We start from the raw sequence: 19,135 nt of genomic DNA on the forward strand, positions 1-19,135 counted from the left end.
TAAAAGATAGGTATTCCTATTAATTTGGAGACAATTTAGTTGTTTTTTACATACTAAAAATTAAATTGGAGATAATTTAGCTACCTATTCTAATTAGGACTTTAATTATAATAGTGATTACTTAAATAACTAATTAAATAATGACTATAAAACTTTTATTTAGTAAAAAACTAAAAAGGATTATTAGTGGGTGTTTTGTCTTAAATTATAAGAGTAAATACAAATATCCTATTAATTAATAAATGTACTGTAAATTGACTCATAAAATCATTTATTAAGAAGGGATACAATTAAAAAATAATAGGTAAAGTCAAATTGAAATTTTAAATAGACAATTAATTAAAAACAAATATATTTTGCTAAATCGACAATTAAAAAAGAACGGAGGAAGTAGTAATTATGGTCTTATTTTAGTTTAGTTTGATAGGTTAATTTAATCATACATTTTCTTCCCATCGCCTTCCTTATCAAACAATCAATATTAGTCATTGAAAATTTGAATCATTATGCTTCAAGTTAAACTATCAAATTTCATATTTGATCAGAAATATCTGAATTCTGGACTCCTGATGAGCAATCATTGGTTATTCTTTTTGCCATTCAAATTGCTTACACCTTTGCAAGCTAAAATTAGTACAAGACAACATTATTTAGCTAAAACAACTCTTAAATCAAACATAAGCATGAACAACGATCGGACTCCTAACAACATGAGTTCCGTCGGACCACACGAGTGATGCCGATGACATCTTTCTATCAGCCAAACCTCGGCCAACAACAGTGACATTAAAAGACTTCTCTTCGTTAACGGACTTAAAGGAAAGAACTTGAGGCACCACCTTGATCTCAAGTCCCGAATTCGTAAAAACCTTTGCTTCATATGTTAAATTACTGAAACCAACGTTAGTAACTGTTCTGTAAAAGCTGATAGTGAAAGATTTCTCGGGTTCGACTCTAGCGGTCATAGAAGGGTAATTCAAATCCTTCGGTTCCTGAGAAACTTGAGGACAGGTGCTATTATCTCCAGAGATGCGTCTTACCATATCATCAGTATAGCTGATGCTGCAGAGAAATTTTATGTAGTCCGCTTTATGTGCTCCGTATACAAGTCCTGGATCGATAGCTTTTAAAGGATTTACGTGTCCAGATCCATAAGCAAACTCAGCATATGAACTTGCAGCAGCATTCATCGGTAGCGCTACATGCACGAAAAGTTGGATAACTTAAGAAATGCATATGGATAATAAAATACTTTACGGGTTAATTATTTTACAGTTATCCGATTATACTTTTTTTACATAATGGCAACTGACATTGAATTTGTTATATTTTGGTAACATTCATTTTTCAAAAAACTGGAGGTTACCCGATCAATTCAGGCTAAGTTTTGCCTATGTGACCGACGGGTTACCATTGTGTCAATAGACTTATGGATTGCTACATAGGCCAAATCTGGACTCAATTGATTGGGTAACCTCTCGTTGTTTGAAAAATGAATGGTGGATTACAAAATATAACAAATTGAATGTCAGTAACCACCGTTATGTAAAAATAGTATAGTTGAATAACTGCAATAAAAAAAATTAATCCAATATTTGACTATGCCGTGAAAAAAGTGATTCTGTTGAATTACCAGTAGTCATAATCGCAGATTTGATAGCTGAAGGAGACCATTCAGGGTGAAATGTTTTAACATAAGCTGCTATACTGGCGGCATGCGGACAAGACATTGACGTTCCAGATAGTATGTTGAATTGTACTCGCCGCTCGTCTAGAAGGGCTTCTGTGGGTGAAATATCATCAGGATATGCTGCCAAGATATCTATCCCAGGTGCACTTATGTCTGGCTGCATTACATATAAAATCAAGCATTTTTTTAGAAAAGGTAATCAAGATTACACTACGTAAAATATTATAGTTTCTGTATTATACCTTCAGAAGATCTAGTGTAATCAGATTCGGTCCCAGAGACGAGAAGGAAGCAACCACAGGCGCTGAAGAATCGTTGATCGATTCACTTTTTAATATGGTTGCTACAGGCTGACTGCAAGTAATTATAGTAAGAGAAGTATATCATGAGGAAGAAATAATACAGTTAAATAGAGGAAATCTACACTCACTATTCCCTGGTATATCGCCTCTCTAGCCGAACCTCTAAATTTAAATTCATAGCAACTGTTCCTAAACTTTATTTAGTAACTTAATCATGACAAAAATTAAAATTTTAGTCCATATAGGATTCTATTTGGCATATGCCACAGCTAGGGCTGAGCAAGAACCGGATCAAACCGAAAAATAAAACCTAACCGAGCCAAAGTTTGTTGTTTGGTTTGGTTTTTCGGTGAAAACGGTTTGGTTCAGTCTCAGATTTTGAAAACTTTGGAGTTCGGTGAATGGTTCGGTTTGGGAGGTTGTAAAACCGAAATAACCGAAAAACCTACTGAAACGAACTTTTCAACAAAATTAAGGATTTGTTTTGACTTTTAGTCTAAATTCCGGGTTTTGTTTTGTTATTTTACCATAAAAATTAAGACTTTTATTTAATTTATAAAATAAATCCAAATCGAAATTTAAAACCGAACCGACCAAAAATTTAGGTCAAAAAAAGGTTCAATGTTTGGTGCAAATAACTACGGTTTAATTTGAGATTAGGGAAGTTTGGCACCGTCGGTTTGGTCGATTCGGAACCGAACCGACCAATACTCTCCCCTAGCCACAGCATTTAAAGTGACATTAAAAAGTGACAGAAACAGCGCAGGTGTAAGGGCAGGGGCAATCATGTTACTAAATGAAAGTTTAAAGGACAATCGGGATACGAATTAAAGATTACAGACGGTTCGGGGGGAAAGGCTATAGTCCAAGGACAGTTAGTGTTTGTAAATTAACCAATAATCAGTAATCTGTATTTATCTGAATTCATATATACCTTGAAGACTCCATGTAGGATTTGACAGCATCGAAATTCTTGGAGTTTAAATGAACTGAAGGAAATGGGACAACATAGGATACATCTTCATATCCGCCATTTCGTACGATAGATCCAACAGCACCAGCTCCCATAGCCGCACTCTCTCCTGAAGAAAAATCACAAAGTACAATCTTCCCTTTTACCAAATCGCTGTCTAGACATTCACTCCGCCAAAATCTGAATGCAAATAAAAATTCAAAGTGATACAACTTTCTGTTATACAGCCATAGTATGTAGGTGAGATGTAAAATTTACCTGCCATCCGAATGTGAGCAGGGTTTTGATGCATTTCTCTCATAAATCAAAGGAAAATTCGGTCCTTCCAAGGAGAATGTATTAATTGAATTTCCCTATTTCCATTCAACAAATCAATCAAAGTAATAGATAAAACAGTTGATTCACGCAGCAAAATAGCAAATAAAAATATAAATTTAGCAACAACGGTTCATTTTGAACCTCCAACTTGACACAAAAGATCAAAAAAAAATCTAAGTTAGTGGTTATGGTCAAAGACACCCACAACCTGTAAATTTTGGGTCAATTAGCACTAACCATCAAGACTAAAATCATATTAGCCGTGTAAATTGACAAACTTTTTTTTTCTTTTTTCAAAACTATAAACTTCGACTCTTAATGAACTTCTATTGATAAATTGAGGGATAAAACTTTTGAAATATTACTATATACTGAAATTAATTGAACACTACATCTTGTAGGGTAACAATTAAGAAAATAAATTAGGAATCCAAAATATAAAAGGAAATCCTAAAATAACGAAACAAATCTTTAATAGCCCAAAAGTGTCTTAAACAAAGAAATTTGGACTGAAAATCAAGTGATTATGAACAAACCCAATTACTCAAGTAGATCTCTGAATTAGTTTTGATTTGATACATTACAGTTCTCGAAATTTCAACAGAGTCAAAAGTTATGGCCCGATAAAGTTTATTGCTCTGCATCATTCATAGAAGAAAATGAAATACCGGTGGAGAGAGTAAGGAATAAGACATACTTACAGTATATGTTTGTCCATTTCCAAGAACAACTTTATTAATGATCTGACGATCTATACTGCTTGCAGCAACAGACAGAATCCATGGTGCTACACTTGACACTGTTCCAAACATGCCACTATTGCCTGCAGATTGGGAGATAAATATCCCCTTTACCATGGCATGAAATGATCCAATTGCAATGGGATCTTCGTCATAGCTTTGAGCAGAAAGAAATCCCAGAGAAAGGGATATAACGTCAACTCCATCAGCAATAGCATCATCGAAGGCTGCTAAAATGTCTGCTCCAGCGCATCCGGAAACCGAGCAAATTTTGTATGCAGCAATTCTGGCAGAGGGTACCCCTCCTCTTGCAGTACCTTGAGCAATGCCTAGAAGACTAGCATCAATAACTTTGTTCCCTGCAGCTGTGGATGCAGTATGTGTTCCATGACCTACTTCATCCCTTGCAGAATCTGATGATCCCCAGCCGTAATATCGGGCTCCAATTATCTTACTGCAAATTTTGCATCAAGCATGGTTATTACAATGAAAATTGTTTGGCAAGACATTAAGGAAAGCTGATACAGAAAATACAGTTTAAAGAATAAAGAATTAAGGGTCATCACAGTCCTGAACATGAGCATCAGGGTCATTTAACTCACACTTGGCCATTATAATCAATTAAGGACAATACTCTCAATTTTTAAGTTAATTAGAAAAAGTAATCAATATTTTTACGCTAGTTAACTCTCTCGTCGCGGTCCATGAAGTCGTTTATTTTTAACAATTTGGAAAAACTGAACTAATAATAGATAGTATTGTACATAATTGATTATAATGGCCAAGTACGAATAAATTGACCCTGACGCATAAGTTCAGGGACCGGATGACACTTTGCTCAAAGAAAAAACAATCATGGAAGAAATAGTCTTAATTTAAGGGCTATGATATCATTTACTTGTTGCAGGTGAAATTTTTGCCACCATTACAGCTTCCCTTCCACTTCCTTGGAGGAGGACTGTAACCTTCATCATTGAAACTCGCTGATTCAGGCCAGATCCCAGTGTCAAAAACACCAACTATGATATCACTCTCAACATGTTGATTTGTGTGTAGATTCTCATCGAATCCCATGAAGCTCCAGGACCTTGTTGTCTGAACCTGGAAAGTTCTGCTTGGAAAGACTGAGACTACTTCCTTCTTGTCTGCACATGGGATAAAGAATGAATCAGCTATTAAACTAAATAATCCTTCATGTAACTAGTAATGGATTATGTTTAATAGCACTCACTTGCAAGCTTCTGCACCTCATGATCAGAAAGTTTAGCAGCAAATCCGTTGAAACTCCTTTTGTAATTGTGAACCAACAATTTTTCTATGGAGCTGGAAATAGAGAAAGAAGAGAGCGGATTAGAAGAACAAAAAAGGACTCGAGAACATCAATTTATCTTACCTGCTGCTTCCGATAACTTCTTTAAGCAAACTAAGTTGGTGAGCCAATGGTGAGTATTTCCCTTCAGGAAGTGACCCCATGTACACAATGTAGACCTGCAAATTCCTAACTTAAAGAAACTCAATTTTAACAGATCATAGAATTAGCATCATATATCAAAGAAACATGACTGTCTGACCTAAATAACAATTTAACTTGCCTTTCTATCTTCATCTGCAGAGATATATGACATTCTCATAGCCAATATAAGAAGAAAGGAAAAGCAAGGAAACAACGTTGATGCATAAGCCATTTTTTGTATAATTGCAAATAGAATGGCAGCAAATTATGCTTTTATACTAAAACAAACTTAGTATGGTGACTAAGGACCAGGTGATGTGTAGTTTGCTTACCCATAAGGGTACGGTTCGAGTCTTTTAAATAGAAAATTTATGTGTTGGCACTGCTTTATAACCATAATTGTGCGTAACCTGACTCGATTTTGCGCTCGAAGTGGCTTTCAACAACTGGAGTCCTTCCGCCAAAAAAAACAAAACAGTTAGTAGAATAGAAAGAACCTTTTACTTATTAAATGCATCTTTAAAATCATATCTTGTAGTTTCATTAATTAACCAAAAATGAACACTGTGCATTTACTGTGAGGATATGATGCTTAGTCTACATAATCTTACAAAAGCATTCTATAAGTAGAGATGGTAATATAATGAAGATCAACAAAATCTCTTGATCAAATCTTTCAAGATTTTTTATCTCCTTTAGGTTAACAACAACTTTCTACATACCAAGTGCATATTTCAAGTCATATTATGATGCTTTCCTTCCTTACATTTGTTTAAAAGAACAATGCAAACCATAAAAGAGTTTTCTTCAGTGCAACAGTATAAATATATATATACATATATATATTGGAACAACATATTTTCAATCTAACTTGAGTTTTTACCTGTATCAAAGAGATCAAGGATTAAAGTCCATACAGCTGCAACAAGAAGGACTTCAAGTACCTTTAAAATGAGGTGCCTTTTATGGTTACTTTGTTTTTACCAAGTAAATCTTACTTTGTACACTTATCCCCGTTGGAATCTAAAGGCCAACTTAGGATGGTTTGCTGACTTATTACCAGGCGGTAAAGATGATATCTTACATGAGAACCAGAGGCTCGTTTTCTGAATAATGGGCAAGAGGGTCAAAACAAGATACAAATTGAAAAAAATATATATATAAAAAAAAGATAATGCCTAAATCACATAATTGCATTTGGACAGTAATCATCAGGCTAAAATTTCCATAACCGCAAAGGGAATACTTGTCTGATCAAACCGACTCCCATAATACTTTATCTATGTCAAACTATGGTGCCATACTTGTAACAGTATCCAATTAGTTTCTTTAGGCACGCAGCTATGCCTAATAGATTTAAGGAACAAAAGAGATAAAACTGCATCAGAATTAAACAACAAATCTTAAAGAAATTTAGAACAAGATGTAGGATTTGTATTTATGAATCAATATGCCGTATGTAATTTATAGACATATTTGCTATATAGATGCTACATAAATATGTAAGATAATTAATAAAATCACCCTTTCTTTTATTTAGATAAATTGTCTCATATATGTTAACACCTCATTCCATCTAATTTTCTTCTCTTTTTATTACAACTGCAGTAAGAAGTATGTAATTATCCTTAGGTTGTTAAGGTTAAAGAATGTAATTGTAAATATTGTGAAGCTATAAAATGTTATGTTAGGATACCAAACGGTGTTATCTAATGCAAGAGTTAAAAAAATACATTCACATGGTTAACTCCAAGCTCTTCCCTGTCTCCAAAAGTTTAAAGAAACAAGTAGATACAACTGAATGAGAATCACCTGTTTGTGTTTCATTGTACTATAAATTCTGCTTAAATAGGATATATTTAGAATTAAACAGTAGTTGATTGTTGTTAGATTCCATCTTAAAACCAATTGGTGTTAAGTGGAGGTGTCCAACCAATATATAAACACATGTCCACTCACACACACAACCAATGTGGGATTTCCCACTTTAACACTCCCCCTCACGCTTAGCGTGTACGGGCCGAGCAACAAAGTCCCCCCTCACGTAAATCTCACGTGGGCCAGGCCAAACTCAAATTGTGTGAATGGATAAGGCTTTGATACCATGTTAGATTCCATCTTAAAACCAATTGGTGTTAAGTGGAGGTGTCCAACCAATATATAAACACATGTCCACTCACACACACAACCAATGTGGGATTTCCCACTTTAACATGTAACCAGAAATACTAAGGTTGAGTAGAATTCTCAATGATTTGTATTAGATTAATCATAGGTATTTATACACAAGTATATGCTAAAGAAAGGAAAGGAATTCCTAGAGTTATGCTAATCTAATCCCTATAATTAAGCTATGTAACTGACAATTAAATGTATTCACATTGTAACTGTAACACTCCCCCTCAAGCTGGAGCATAGATATTTGTCATGCCCAGCTTGTTACAAATATAGTTTACCCGAACCCCATTTAAAGCCTTAGTAAAAATATCTCCAAGTTGTTCCTCAGTGCCAATGTATTCTGTGGAAATAATGTTTTCTTCTAGCTTCTCACGAACAAAATGGCAGTCAACTTCAATGTGCTTGGTACGTTCATGGAACACAGGATTAGAAGCAATATGAATAGCTGCTTGATTATCACACCATAACTTTGCTGGAGTGTTAACCTTGAATCCAAGTTCAGACAAGAGATGACGGATCCACACAATCTCACAAACAGATTGAGACATTGCTCGATATTCGGATTCCGCACTAGAACGAGAGACAACATGTTGTTTCTTGCTCTTCCAAGAAACGAGATTACCTCCAACAAAAACACAATAACCAGTAATGGATCTTCTATCATTCTTGTCTCCTGCCCAGTCTGCATCAGAGAAACACTCAATCTTAGTATGACCATGATTCTTGTAAAGTAATCCACGTCCAGGTGTCCCTTTTAAGTAACATAAGATCTGCTCAAGTGCATTCCAGTGATCAATGGTAGGAGAAGACATGAACTGGCTAACAACACTAACTGAATAAGAAATATCAGGTCTTGTTACAGTAAGATAATTCAGTTTACCCACTAAACGCCTATATCTTCCGGGGTCTGCAAAAGGCTCTCCCTCTGATGTGAGATGAGAGTTTGGAGTCATAGGCGCACTACATGGCTTAGCTCCAGACTTTCCAGTTTCTGTCAATAAATCAAGAACATATTTCCTTTGAGATAGGAAGATCCCTTTCTTGCACCTTGACACTTCAATTCCCAAGAAATACTTCAGAGCCCCCAAATCTTTTGTATGAAAGTGATCATGAAGAAATGTTTTCAGAGATGAAATTCCCGAAACATCACTTCCTGTAACAATAATATCATCTACATAGACAACAAGAAGGATGATGCCTGAAGGGGAACGCTTATAGAAAACCGAGTGATCACACTTGCACTTCTTCATCCCAAATTGTTCAACTACTTGACTGAACTTACCAAACCACGCTCGAGGACTCTGTTTCAACCCATATAAAGATTTACGGAGACGACAAACTTTGCCATACTCCCCCTGAGCAACAAAACCTGGTGGTTGCTCCATATAAACTTCCTCTTGAAGGTCACCATGTAAAAAGGCATTTTTGATATCTAGTTGATGAAGGGGCCAATCAGAACTGGCTGCCATTGAGATAAAAAGGCGAATAGAAGACATTTTGGCCACTGGTGAAAAAGTGTCAGAATAATCAACCCCATAAGTCTGAGCGTAGCCCTTTGCAACAAGTCTAGCTTTTAGACGAGCTACTGAACCATCAGAATTAAGTTTTACAACAAACACCCATCGGCATCCTACAGATTTCTTTCCCACAGGCAAATGTACCAAATCCCAAGTATCATTAGCATCTAGAGCATTCATTTCTTCCATCATTGCCATACGCCATCCAGGATGGGATAAGGCTTCCGAAGTAGATTTTGGAACAGATGTAGAGTCAAGCGAAGCAATAAAACATTTTGAAGGGGAAGATAAAAACTCATAGGAAACAAAAGCAGAGATAGGATAAGTACATGATCGTCTACCTTTGCGAAGGGCAATAGGAATATCATCGGTAGCATTACTTGACTCAGGAGGATCTTCAGCCGAAACAGGAATTGGTACTGGACTGGAAGCTGGAGGTTGCTGACGTCGTGAATAAACTTGAGTAATAGGTGGCTTAGGCTGTTGCTGAGGTAGCGAAGTAGGATGAATATGATAAACCAACATATCATTATCAATAACATCATCAGATTTTGACACATTAGAAGACATGGGAAAGAAGGGGAGATGTTCCATAAAAGAGACATCATAGGACACAAGATATTTATCAAGAGAAGGGGAAAAACAACGATACCCTTTTTGCAGGCGAGAGTACCCGAGGAAGACACATTTTAGTGATTTTGGATCAAGCTTAGTAACATTTGGACGAACATCCCGAACAAAGCAAGTACTTCCAAATATACGAGGTGGCATGCTAAATAGTGGTTTATCCGGAAAAAGAATACTGTAAGGAGTCTCACCATTCAACACCGCAGAAGGCATGCGATTGATCAAGAAACATGCTGTAGAAACAGCATCTATCCAAAAATATTTTGGAACCTGCGTTTGAAACAAAAGAGCTCTAGCAGTTTCAAGAAGATGACGATTTTTACGTTCAGCTACACCGTTTTGTGAAGGTGTATCGACACAAGAAGTTTGATGAAGAATGCCATTCTGAGACATAAAAGTTTGAAAAGGGCCAGACAAGTATTCTTTTGCATTGTCACTTCGTAAAGTATGAATTGAAACATTAAATTGGGTTTTAACCTCAGCACAAAAAGCAGTAAAATGAGTAAACAATTCAGAACGTTGTTTCATTAAATATAACCAAGTAGTTCGAGAATAATCATCCACAAAAGTCACAAAATATCTGTAACCTGGTTTAGACACAACAGAACAAGGACCCCAAACATCAGAGTGAACTAATTCAAACGGAAAATTAGACCTTTTATTGACTCGAGGAGTAGAAGCCAGACGATGATGTTTAGCAAATTGACACGACTCACAATCTAAGCTAGACAATTTCTGAAACTGAGGACATATCTTTTTCAGCAGAGGTAAAGAAGGATGTCCCAACCGACAATGCTCATCAAAAGGGGTGGATACAGTAGAGCAAGCAACAGGTCTTCTAACGGTCGTATCCAAAACGTAGAGACCATCAGATTCCCGTCCACTACCAATAATCTGTTTCGTCATAAGATCCTGAAACAAACAATGATCAGGGAAAAATGAGATAGAACAATTAAGGGAGCGTGTAAGTTTACTCACAGAAATCAAATTAAATGAAAAACCAGGCACATTAAGAACATTGGAAAGGAAAAGTGAGGAAGTTGGATTAATATTACCAGAACCAGTAACCGAAGAGTGAGTACCATCGGCTACGGTAACATGAGAAGGAAAAGTACTATTGTAAGAATTGAATAGTTTAGAATTACCTGTCATATGATCTGTAGCACCAGAATCAATGACCCATTTTGAAGAGGAAGAAACGAGGCACTTATTGGGATTACCTGACTCAGCAATGGCAGTGACAGACGAAGAATGCTCTGCAGCTAATGATTCTTGATACTTGGCATATTCTTCCGCGGTAAGAGTGTAAGATTGAGCAGAGGATGGAGTAGAGGATGGAGCAGAGGGTATAACATCAGTAGTAGCAACCTGAGCAGACCGATAACGTTTCTCCTTAGCCTTGAGAAGAGGACAAGTTCGTTTGGTATGATCAGGCTCATGACAATAAAAGCATACAACGGATCTGCTGCCATCATTTGGACTTCGCATGTCCCGGTTACTCCCCCTGGTTGGACCCTTAAAAGGTCGGTAAGAATTATGCCTTTGACTATAAAGAGCACTAGAACCAGGATCAGAAGGAGTGGCTGAAAGAACTAAGTTACTGCGCAAAATACGAGTCAGGGCCTCCTCACCATCAGGAATGTCAGCACTGGAGAGAATCTGAGAAGTGACCCCTTCATATTCTGAACCGAGTCCACATAAAAATCGGAGAACAAACATTTGTTCTCGTTGAGCTTGAAGGACCGTGATATCTGTGCTTAAAGGTAGCAATTCATTCAATTGCTCAAAGGTGTCCTTTAACTGCATATAGTAATCCTGAACAGATTGCCCTTGGCGATCAGTAGTATAAAACGACTTATATGTATCATATAAGCGAGAAACATTACCCTTTCCAGCATACAGAGATTTCAAATAATCCATAATTTGTTTGCAATACCCACAATGACGAACTAAGCTAACAATCTTAGCATCAATAGAGTTCTTGATGCCAAGTAAAAGACAAGCATCATCAGCCATCCAATCTTCATCATCCGTTTTCGGGTCGTCGGTCAAATGGCGGGATTTTCTGATACTCCGAAGATACAACGTAACATTGGTGGACCAATCAACATAATTAGACGCCCCGGTCAATTTATGATCAGTAATCCTAGGAGATACCGCCATAATACCACTAACCATAGGTTTATTATGCCCACTAGTTTCAGCTTTCTTTCCCTCAGCCATAATAATCAGAAATAAGCACACTAAAGAACAGTTCCAGCAGGTACAAAAATAAAATGACAGCAGAGTCACCACAGTACAGGTGCACCAAAAAAAAAGAAGTTGCTGAAATTGAAAACTGACCAGATGGGAAGACCGGAAATAAGGTACTGATCTGGAAAAAAATAGGACGGAGAAGAACCGGTGGCCAGAGGTGGTCCCACGCGCCGGCGCGTGGCAGAGAGTGGCCGGAGGGCGGAGGCGCGTGGTGGCGCGTGGATGAAGGAACAGCAGCCGAAGAAGCAGAATCCGGCAATTTGGCGGGCTGCGAGTCTTCTCAGAGGGGTGGTGAGATCAGGTGATGGCTAGAGGTTGGTCACAAGAAGAAGCAGGTGATGGCTAGAGGTTCCTGAAGAACTGCTGTTTGCACACAGGGGCAAACAAAAAAAAAGAGGATCTGCACACTAGGGCAGCTTTGATACCATGTAACCAGAAATACTAAGGTTGAGTAGAATTCTCAATGATTTGTATTAGATTAATCATAGGTATTTATACACAAGTATATGCTAAAGAAAGGAAAGGAATTCCTAGAGTTATGCTAATCTAATCCCTATAATTAAGCTATGTAACTGACAATTAAATGTATTCACATTGTAACTGTAACACTTGTTACATATTGCTAGTTTGCTACCATTCCATCTACAACTAGTATCTGAATCAAGCATATAAAGAGTTGATCATCTCAAAATTAGCCAACCACAAACCAAAGGGAGAATATGCCTGGAATTAAACTAATCATACAGAAAGTGCATGGTGTAGAGATGTACATCATTGAATTCTCAGAATTGATCCAATGCAAATTGAATACATAGACATCAGATTAAATGATACAATGTTGTGGTAGAATAAAAAGATACATACTTGTTAAGTTGGTTGAAATTATCACCAATAATCTCCACAAGAACACTGACTTTCCCGAAAACAATGAAATCGGCTGTTATCACGAACAACAATTTCTCTGCCAACTATGCCTGATATGAACTTAAAAGCACTATGGCAATCACCACAGATCCTGAGGTTTTTTGTGATTCTTATAGGTACTCCAGGAGGGATAACTATGAGGCCAAAGGCAAGGGCAATCTTCTCACTGTGGTACCAAACTTCACTACTTTTCTCCTCTTCTTCTATATCATAGAGTGCATAGTTTGTGTCAGGCAAGTAGCCAGCTGCCTTCATTTCCGTTCTTAACTTAGCTAGCATTGCTTGGATCTCTGTGTTCATTGCATGGGATGTATCCTTTGCTTGAAAAACATGGACCATATTCTTTGCAGTAAGCCAACTACAACCTGCACCTTTCTTGATTCCAACATCCATCATTTCCTGTCTCACCGAGGTGGCTTCCTCCCACCTGCCAGCAGCAGCAAACATGTTTGAAAGCAGCACATGGTTGCCAGAATCTTTTGGATCCAATTTGAATAATTTATCAGCTGCTATCTTTCCCAACTCTTGCTTCCCATAAACCCTGCAGGCATTTAAAAGGGCACCCCAAACTTCACTTGTTGGACGGATAGGCATATTCAGTAGAAACCTGTAGGCATGATCCACCATACCAGCCCTCCCTAACAAATCTACAACACAAGCATAATGTTCTGCCCCTGGTTCAATCCTGTACCTGTCCCTCATGGATTCAAAAATCTCCATGCCTAAGTCAACTGCGCCTCCTCTACTACAAGCTGATAAAACACATACCAGTGTGATATAGTTTGGTGCCACCTCAGAAGTCATTTCTTGAAACAATCTGATAGCCATGTCAGCATGTCCTTGGCATGCGTATCCGCTAATCATAGCATTCCATGTAACCAAGTTCCTCTCAGGCATCTCATTAAAAGCTTGCTCAGAATCCTGAACGCTTCCACATTTCCCATACATGTCAACAAGGGCACTGCTAACAAAAATATCACCCTCCAGGCATGCTTTCACAGCGAGTGCGTGAACTGACCTTCCCAATTCAAGACCCGCCAGCCCTGCACACGCACTAATAGCAGAAGAAACCATATAATCAGTTGGCTTAATTCCTTCTTCCCGGCCCTCTAAAAACAACAAACAAGCCTTCTCCTCTTCTCCATTCTGCTCAAAAGCAGCCACTACCGAGCACCAAGAAACAGCATTCCTATTCTCTATTTCGCCAAACACCATCTCTGCTAATCTAGCCTGTTTACACTTGCCATAAAAATCAATAAGCCCATTCAAAACCGACACATTCGTCGCAAACCCACTTCGAAAAACATAACCATGCATCTGTCTTCCAAGGTCTAAACACACAGGTTCAGCACACGCATTAAGAAACGCACAAATTGTAATCGAATCCGGGTCACAACCCGCCCTTCTAAGCTCGGTATAAGCATCAACAGCATCTCTATACCTCCCTTCGAGCACAGCATTAGAAATAAACGCATTCCAAGTAACAACGTTTCTCTCAGGCAATTCATCGAACAGTTTACATGCGTCACAAACAAGTCCAGTTTTCAAGTACATATCAAACGCGCTGCAGCCCACAAACACATCATCAATCTGACTTAACTTAACAGCAACGGCATGAATCTGTCTCCCCAAAAAGGGTAACAATAGAGAAGCCGATGCCTTGAAAGCACAAGGGAAAGTGAAGTCATTGGGTTGGATATTCTCACGGAGCATGTTAAGGAAATGGATAAGGGCAAATGAGAAATGGCCATTCTGAACAGAACCGGAAATAAGGGCGGTCCAGGTGACGACGGAGCGAAAGGGAGTTGGGGTAAGCTCGAGGACGAGTTGGGCTGAGTTTGGAAGGTCGAGCTTGGAGTACATGGTGATGAGGTGATTGGAGAGGAAGGATGAAAGTGGGCATAATTGGGTTTTGATGATTATGGCATGAGTTGCTCGGCCGAGTAAGGAGGAGCTTGTTGAAATTGCTGATCGGAGAACAGTGGCTAGTGAATTGGAAGTGAAGGCAAGCATCGGCAGTCATGTCTCACTGAAATAATGCCGTGTGGTTATGAATTTATAGGTTTCTCATTGCTTTTAGTATTTCAGATACTTTTTGGTTCGGAATGTTTGGTTTGAATGATAGACTAGGATGAAACCCTCGCTTTGCTCCGAATGAGCCATTTTCCGTCTAAAGCAAGAACAATAGATGTATAAATACAATTATTCATATTGAAGTTATTTAAGTAAAACATAAAGATAAACAACATAATATAACAATAATAATATCTCAAAAATAACATATCTAAAGTTGATAATATGTGAGTTGAGACAAACTATAGAACAACTTCAAGCACAAATCATAATTAAAACTACGACACATATTTTTGATAAAAATAATGAACATAAAAAAATTATACTATTACATTAGTTAAACACCATTCGACATTTAATATCGTTTAATCCTTCCTCATGCTATAAATTAGTGATAAAATGATTTAAATTCAAAGTTAAGCATAGTTTATTGGAGCACCGTTAAAAAAAATACAGTTTTATAATTTATCAGAACACTATAAAAATGCAAGTTTGAATCATGAATTAAAAATTAAAATCATCAAATCGTTTGCAAATAAATACCTTCCATGAAGTGATTCTCAAGCTGATTTAAGGAGCAGAAGCATCACGAAGGACAGGCGGCGGCAGCAGTGTGAAAAAAGAGCAGCGTAAGCATCGTCAAGTAAGGAGCAGCAGCGGCGGCGAGTCCACGGTAACATCCGCCGCGGCGGCGTGAAGGGAGGAAAAACAGAAAGCGGCAGCTGTGGGGGACCGGAATAAGCAATGGAAGCGGTGACAACGACGGCGTGAAGTGAAGAGTAGAAATTAGGAGAAAAAGGTTAGTGTTTTAGTGGAATATTAAACTCCCTAGATCGCTAAATTATTCAAATATTGCAGAAAGGGTATTAAGTTTCAAATCGTTAAAAAATGATCACTAAGTTATCAAATTATTTCACGAGATGTCACTCGAGACAAAACGCACCAAATTTTTTATGTTTTATCCTACGTGGCATGCCATAATTACAAAAAGATGTATCATTCAGTATCATTTTTTTAACAAAATGGTATAATTCAGTACCCGTTTTGTAATTTGCGATAAATTAAATCCCATTCTTTTAAGACGGTGACTTCCTTGAGAATCGATAATTTAGTGACCAGCTTTTAACGATTTGAAATTTAGTACCATTTTTATAATATTGGAATAACTCAGTGACCCAGAGAGTTTAATATCCATTTTAGTGATGATCACGGTTAGTTCGGTTAATAGAGTAATTTTTTTAAAGGGTGTCAAAAAAAATTACGAACTTTATACATTTTTTCATTTTAATTATATAGTTTAAATTTTGTCATTTTCATACATGAACTATCACTTTTCCCAAATTCATATATGGTGTTGAGGTGTCACGTCTACATTGGTGTAATTCGCTGAAGTGGAGGTCATTTTACACTAATCTATGAATGTCACCTCAGCAACGTGCGTGCATGAATTTGAGAAAAAGTGGTAGTTCGTGTATCAAAATGAGAAAATTTAAATTGCGTGATTAAAATAAGAAAATATGTAAATTTTATGATTTTTTTGACATTAATCTTTTTTTTAAGCTACTTTAGAATAATTTTAACTAGCATATTATCTGCGATGCAGCAGAATATATAATTTATTTATTATTATAAATTTAATAATAATTTTTATCATCAACTTTTAATATTAATTTATTGTTTAAATTGTGACTTGTGAAAATGGAAATAACGGCTATAAATTAATATTTTAAAATAATTTGAAAATTTAAAACACTCATATTAAATAAATAAATACAATTATATAACCGAAAATTTCTCGATTTTTTTACAAATGTAACTGTTTCAGATTCTATTAATGAAATTTGATGTATTCAAAAAAATTACAATTATGGAAAGTGTAATATAAATAAAATTATAAACTTTAATCTAATTTGCAATTACAACACGAACTTTAAAATTTGGTAATGTCAATAACCAACTTTTATTTTTTGGCAAATTGATAGAGCTAAAAAAACATTAACGTGGACATCGTAATATACAATTACGTGTTGTTGTATGATTGGTTGGTTACCAATCTGCCAAAATAAATAAAGTTGATATTGACATTATTAAATTTCAAAATTCATGGTGTAATTACAAATCACGTTAAAATTTGTGATTTAATTTGCAATTAGCCTTATAAAAATTATCATAATTGAAACTGTTTAAGAAATACATAATTGAAACTGTTTTAAACTCTTTTAAGCATGTATTATATCAACCTGAAACTATATGTTATATACTCTAAAAATTATAATATACAAACAAAATAAATTGCATCTGGCGTAACAACTCTTAGGAGCTGTTATAATAAACAGTTTGAAACGGATCTAAACCTTATAATAAAATAATGGCTAAACCCATCTAAAGGCCCTTGTACTATATTATTTTTATTTAAAAAACCTTTATACTATTTTTTTGTTTTTCAGGTCCCTCTACTTACATAATTTTTGATTTTTAGGTCATTTTTTAGTTTTTTCCAGTTCCTTTACTTATAATTTTTTTATTCCTCCAGTCCCTTAAAAGGATCTAAAAATCGGAATTTTGCCAAATATAGGGACCTGGAGAACAAAAAAATAATATAAGGGCTTTTTGAACAAAAATGATATAGTACAAGGGCCTTTAGATGTGTTTAGCCTAAAATAATTAAAATTGTTTCAACAGTATCTTACCGTTTTGTTGCAGATTATGATGATTTTTGGATCAGAATTTGAATAAATTGTACCGATTGGATTTGAATTAATAAACGATTGGATTTAAACTTGAATTTCTCTCGTCCGATTGAATGTGAATTAATAAACGTTTGGATTTGAACTTGAAATTCTTTATAATTGTCTTTATTTTTAATGAAATAATGAGTTAAGAGTTTTTAAAGAAGAAGTAAAATGAGCTGAAGGTTTTTTTTATTGAAGAAGAAGATGTTTGAAATAAGGCTAATCCTCTGAAAAAACCTCCACCTTTTAGCCCCTTTTCGTTTGCACCCTCACGTTGCAAAATCACCAATTTTACCCAAATCCGCATCTTTTGTTTTCAATTCCACCCTCAATTATTAAAATCCACACCTTTTTCTTTCAATTACACAATCAAGCATTAAATTGATCTTTTTTCCAATACTTCATATTTTAACAAATATTCATAATAGTCCCTAATGTTATAATTAAACAAAAAACCATCTTTCTAAAATTTAAAATATTAATTTAAAATATTATACTTACCTTTTTATTTAAAACTTATTGCTTTTATTCCAAAAATAAATTTAAATTAAATAAATTATATTTTTATATCGTTTTTAGTTTAATTTTTTTTAAAATTTTTTTATTTCCCGGCAAACCGAACCAGCTCTGGTTCGTCTTCCATGGAAGACGAACCAGAGCTGGTCGTCTTCCATGGGAGGAAGACGACCAGCTCGTCTTCCTCCCAAGGAAGACGAGCTGGTCGTCTTCCTAAGGAGGAAGACGACCAGATCTGGTCGTCTTCCTCCTTAGGAAGACAACCTGAATCGTCTTCAATCCTTGGAAGACGACCAGTTGCTGGTCGTCTTCCATGGAAGGAAGACGACCAGCTGCTGGTTTGTCTTCCTTGGGAAGACAAACCAGCTCGTCTTCCTCCCATGGAAAACGAGGAGGTCGGTTTCCATGGGAGGAAGACGCGGAGGATGACGGCGGCCGACTGGGGGTGGGTCGGAATACGCGGAGGACGACAGCAGCCGACCGGAAGTGGGTCGGAATACACGGATGGAGTATTTTTATTAATTATTTAGTTAATTAAATTAATAATTTTTAATGATATAAAAAAATATTTAAATTAATTCTAATATCAAATAAAGTAGCGAGCTCGAATAAAATCGGATTTGAATTTGTACAAAATAATAATATTTATTGTATTCAATAAAAATTTATTATTAAATTTTTTTAATTTGTGAAAAGAATTTTTTTTTTTGTTTAAATATAACATTAAGCCCTATTTAGTATACATGCTTAAGTATTAAGTATTGATCTGGACCTTTTTCAAGTGAAAAAAGGTCAATTTAATGCTTAAGGGTGGAATTGAAAACGAAAGGTGTAAA

General features: G+C 36.1%; 2 protein-coding genes across 7 annotated transcripts; both read right to left on the minus strand.

Moving 5' to 3' along the window:
• Positions 1–510: 510 nt before the first annotated feature.
• LOC126685846 (subtilisin-like protease SBT4.4) lies at positions 511–6,451 on the minus strand. 4 transcript variants are annotated; one of them, XM_056106289.1, is made up of 11 exons: positions 6,360–6,451; positions 5,809–5,930; positions 5,417–5,521; positions 5,255–5,346; positions 4,922–5,168; positions 3,985–4,477; positions 3,224–3,318; positions 2,927–3,145; positions 1,933–2,044; positions 1,634–1,847; positions 511–1,198 (listed from the first exon to the last, which is right to left on the minus strand). In XM_056106289.1, exons 2-11 carry the CDS (start codon positions 5,871–5,873, stop codon positions 672–674), a joined length of 2,169 nt encoding a protein of 722 aa, XP_055962264.1. In that variant the 5' UTR covers positions 5,874–5,930; positions 6,360–6,451; the 3' UTR covers positions 511–671. The 4 variants fall into 4 exon arrangements, with proteins under 4 accessions (XP_055962264.1, XP_050235776.1, XP_050235775.1 ...); XM_050379819.2 differs by having other exon boundaries at positions 5,809–5,922; positions 6,360–6,450; XM_050379818.2 differs by lacking the exon at positions 6,360–6,451 and having other exon boundaries at positions 5,417–5,511; positions 5,616–5,900.
• Positions 6,452–6,490: 39 nt separating this feature from the next.
• Positions 6,491–15,862, minus strand: LOC126685847 (pentatricopeptide repeat-containing protein At4g14850). 3 transcript variants are annotated; one of them, XM_056106290.1, is made up of 3 exons: positions 15,595–15,862; positions 12,919–15,148; positions 6,491–6,582 (listed from the first exon to the last, which is right to left on the minus strand). In XM_056106290.1, the coding sequence occupies exon 2, from the start codon at positions 14,989–14,991 to the stop codon at positions 12,940–12,942; it is 2,052 nt and encodes a 683-aa protein (XP_055962265.1). In that variant the 5' UTR covers positions 14,992–15,148; positions 15,595–15,862; the 3' UTR covers positions 6,491–6,582; positions 12,919–12,939. The 3 variants fall into 3 exon arrangements, with proteins under 3 accessions (XP_055962265.1, XP_055962266.1, XP_050235778.1); XM_056106291.1 differs by lacking the exon at positions 6,491–6,582 and adding an exon at positions 6,645–6,823; XM_050379821.2 differs by lacking the exon at positions 6,491–6,582 and having other exon boundaries at positions 12,746–15,148.
• Positions 15,863–19,135: the final 3,273 nt, after the last annotated feature.

The sequence above is a fragment of the Mercurialis annua genome, linkage group LG6 (genome assembly GCF_937616625.2).
Source record: "Mercurialis annua linkage group LG6, ddMerAnnu1.2, whole genome shotgun sequence".
Classification (NCBI taxonomy): Eukaryota; Viridiplantae; Streptophyta; class Magnoliopsida; order Malpighiales; family Euphorbiaceae; genus Mercurialis; species Mercurialis annua.

Coding starts and splice junctions, on each gene's coding strand:
- LOC126685846 (XM_050379818.2), bottom strand. CDS start 5,708: ATGGCTTATGCATCAACGTTGTTTCCTTGCTTTTCCTTTCTTCTTATA. Junction 4,478..4,921: donor AAAAATTTCACCTGCAACAA/GTAAATGATATC, acceptor CAAAATTTGCAG/TAAGATAATTGGAGCCCGAT. Junction 2,045..2,926: donor TCCTACATGGAGTCTTCAAG/GTATATATGAAT, acceptor AATTACTTGCAG/TCAGCCTGTAGCAACCATAT.
- LOC126685847 (XM_056106290.1), bottom strand. CDS start 14,991: ATGCTTGCCTTCACTTCCAATTCACTAGCCACTGTTCTCCGATCAGCA.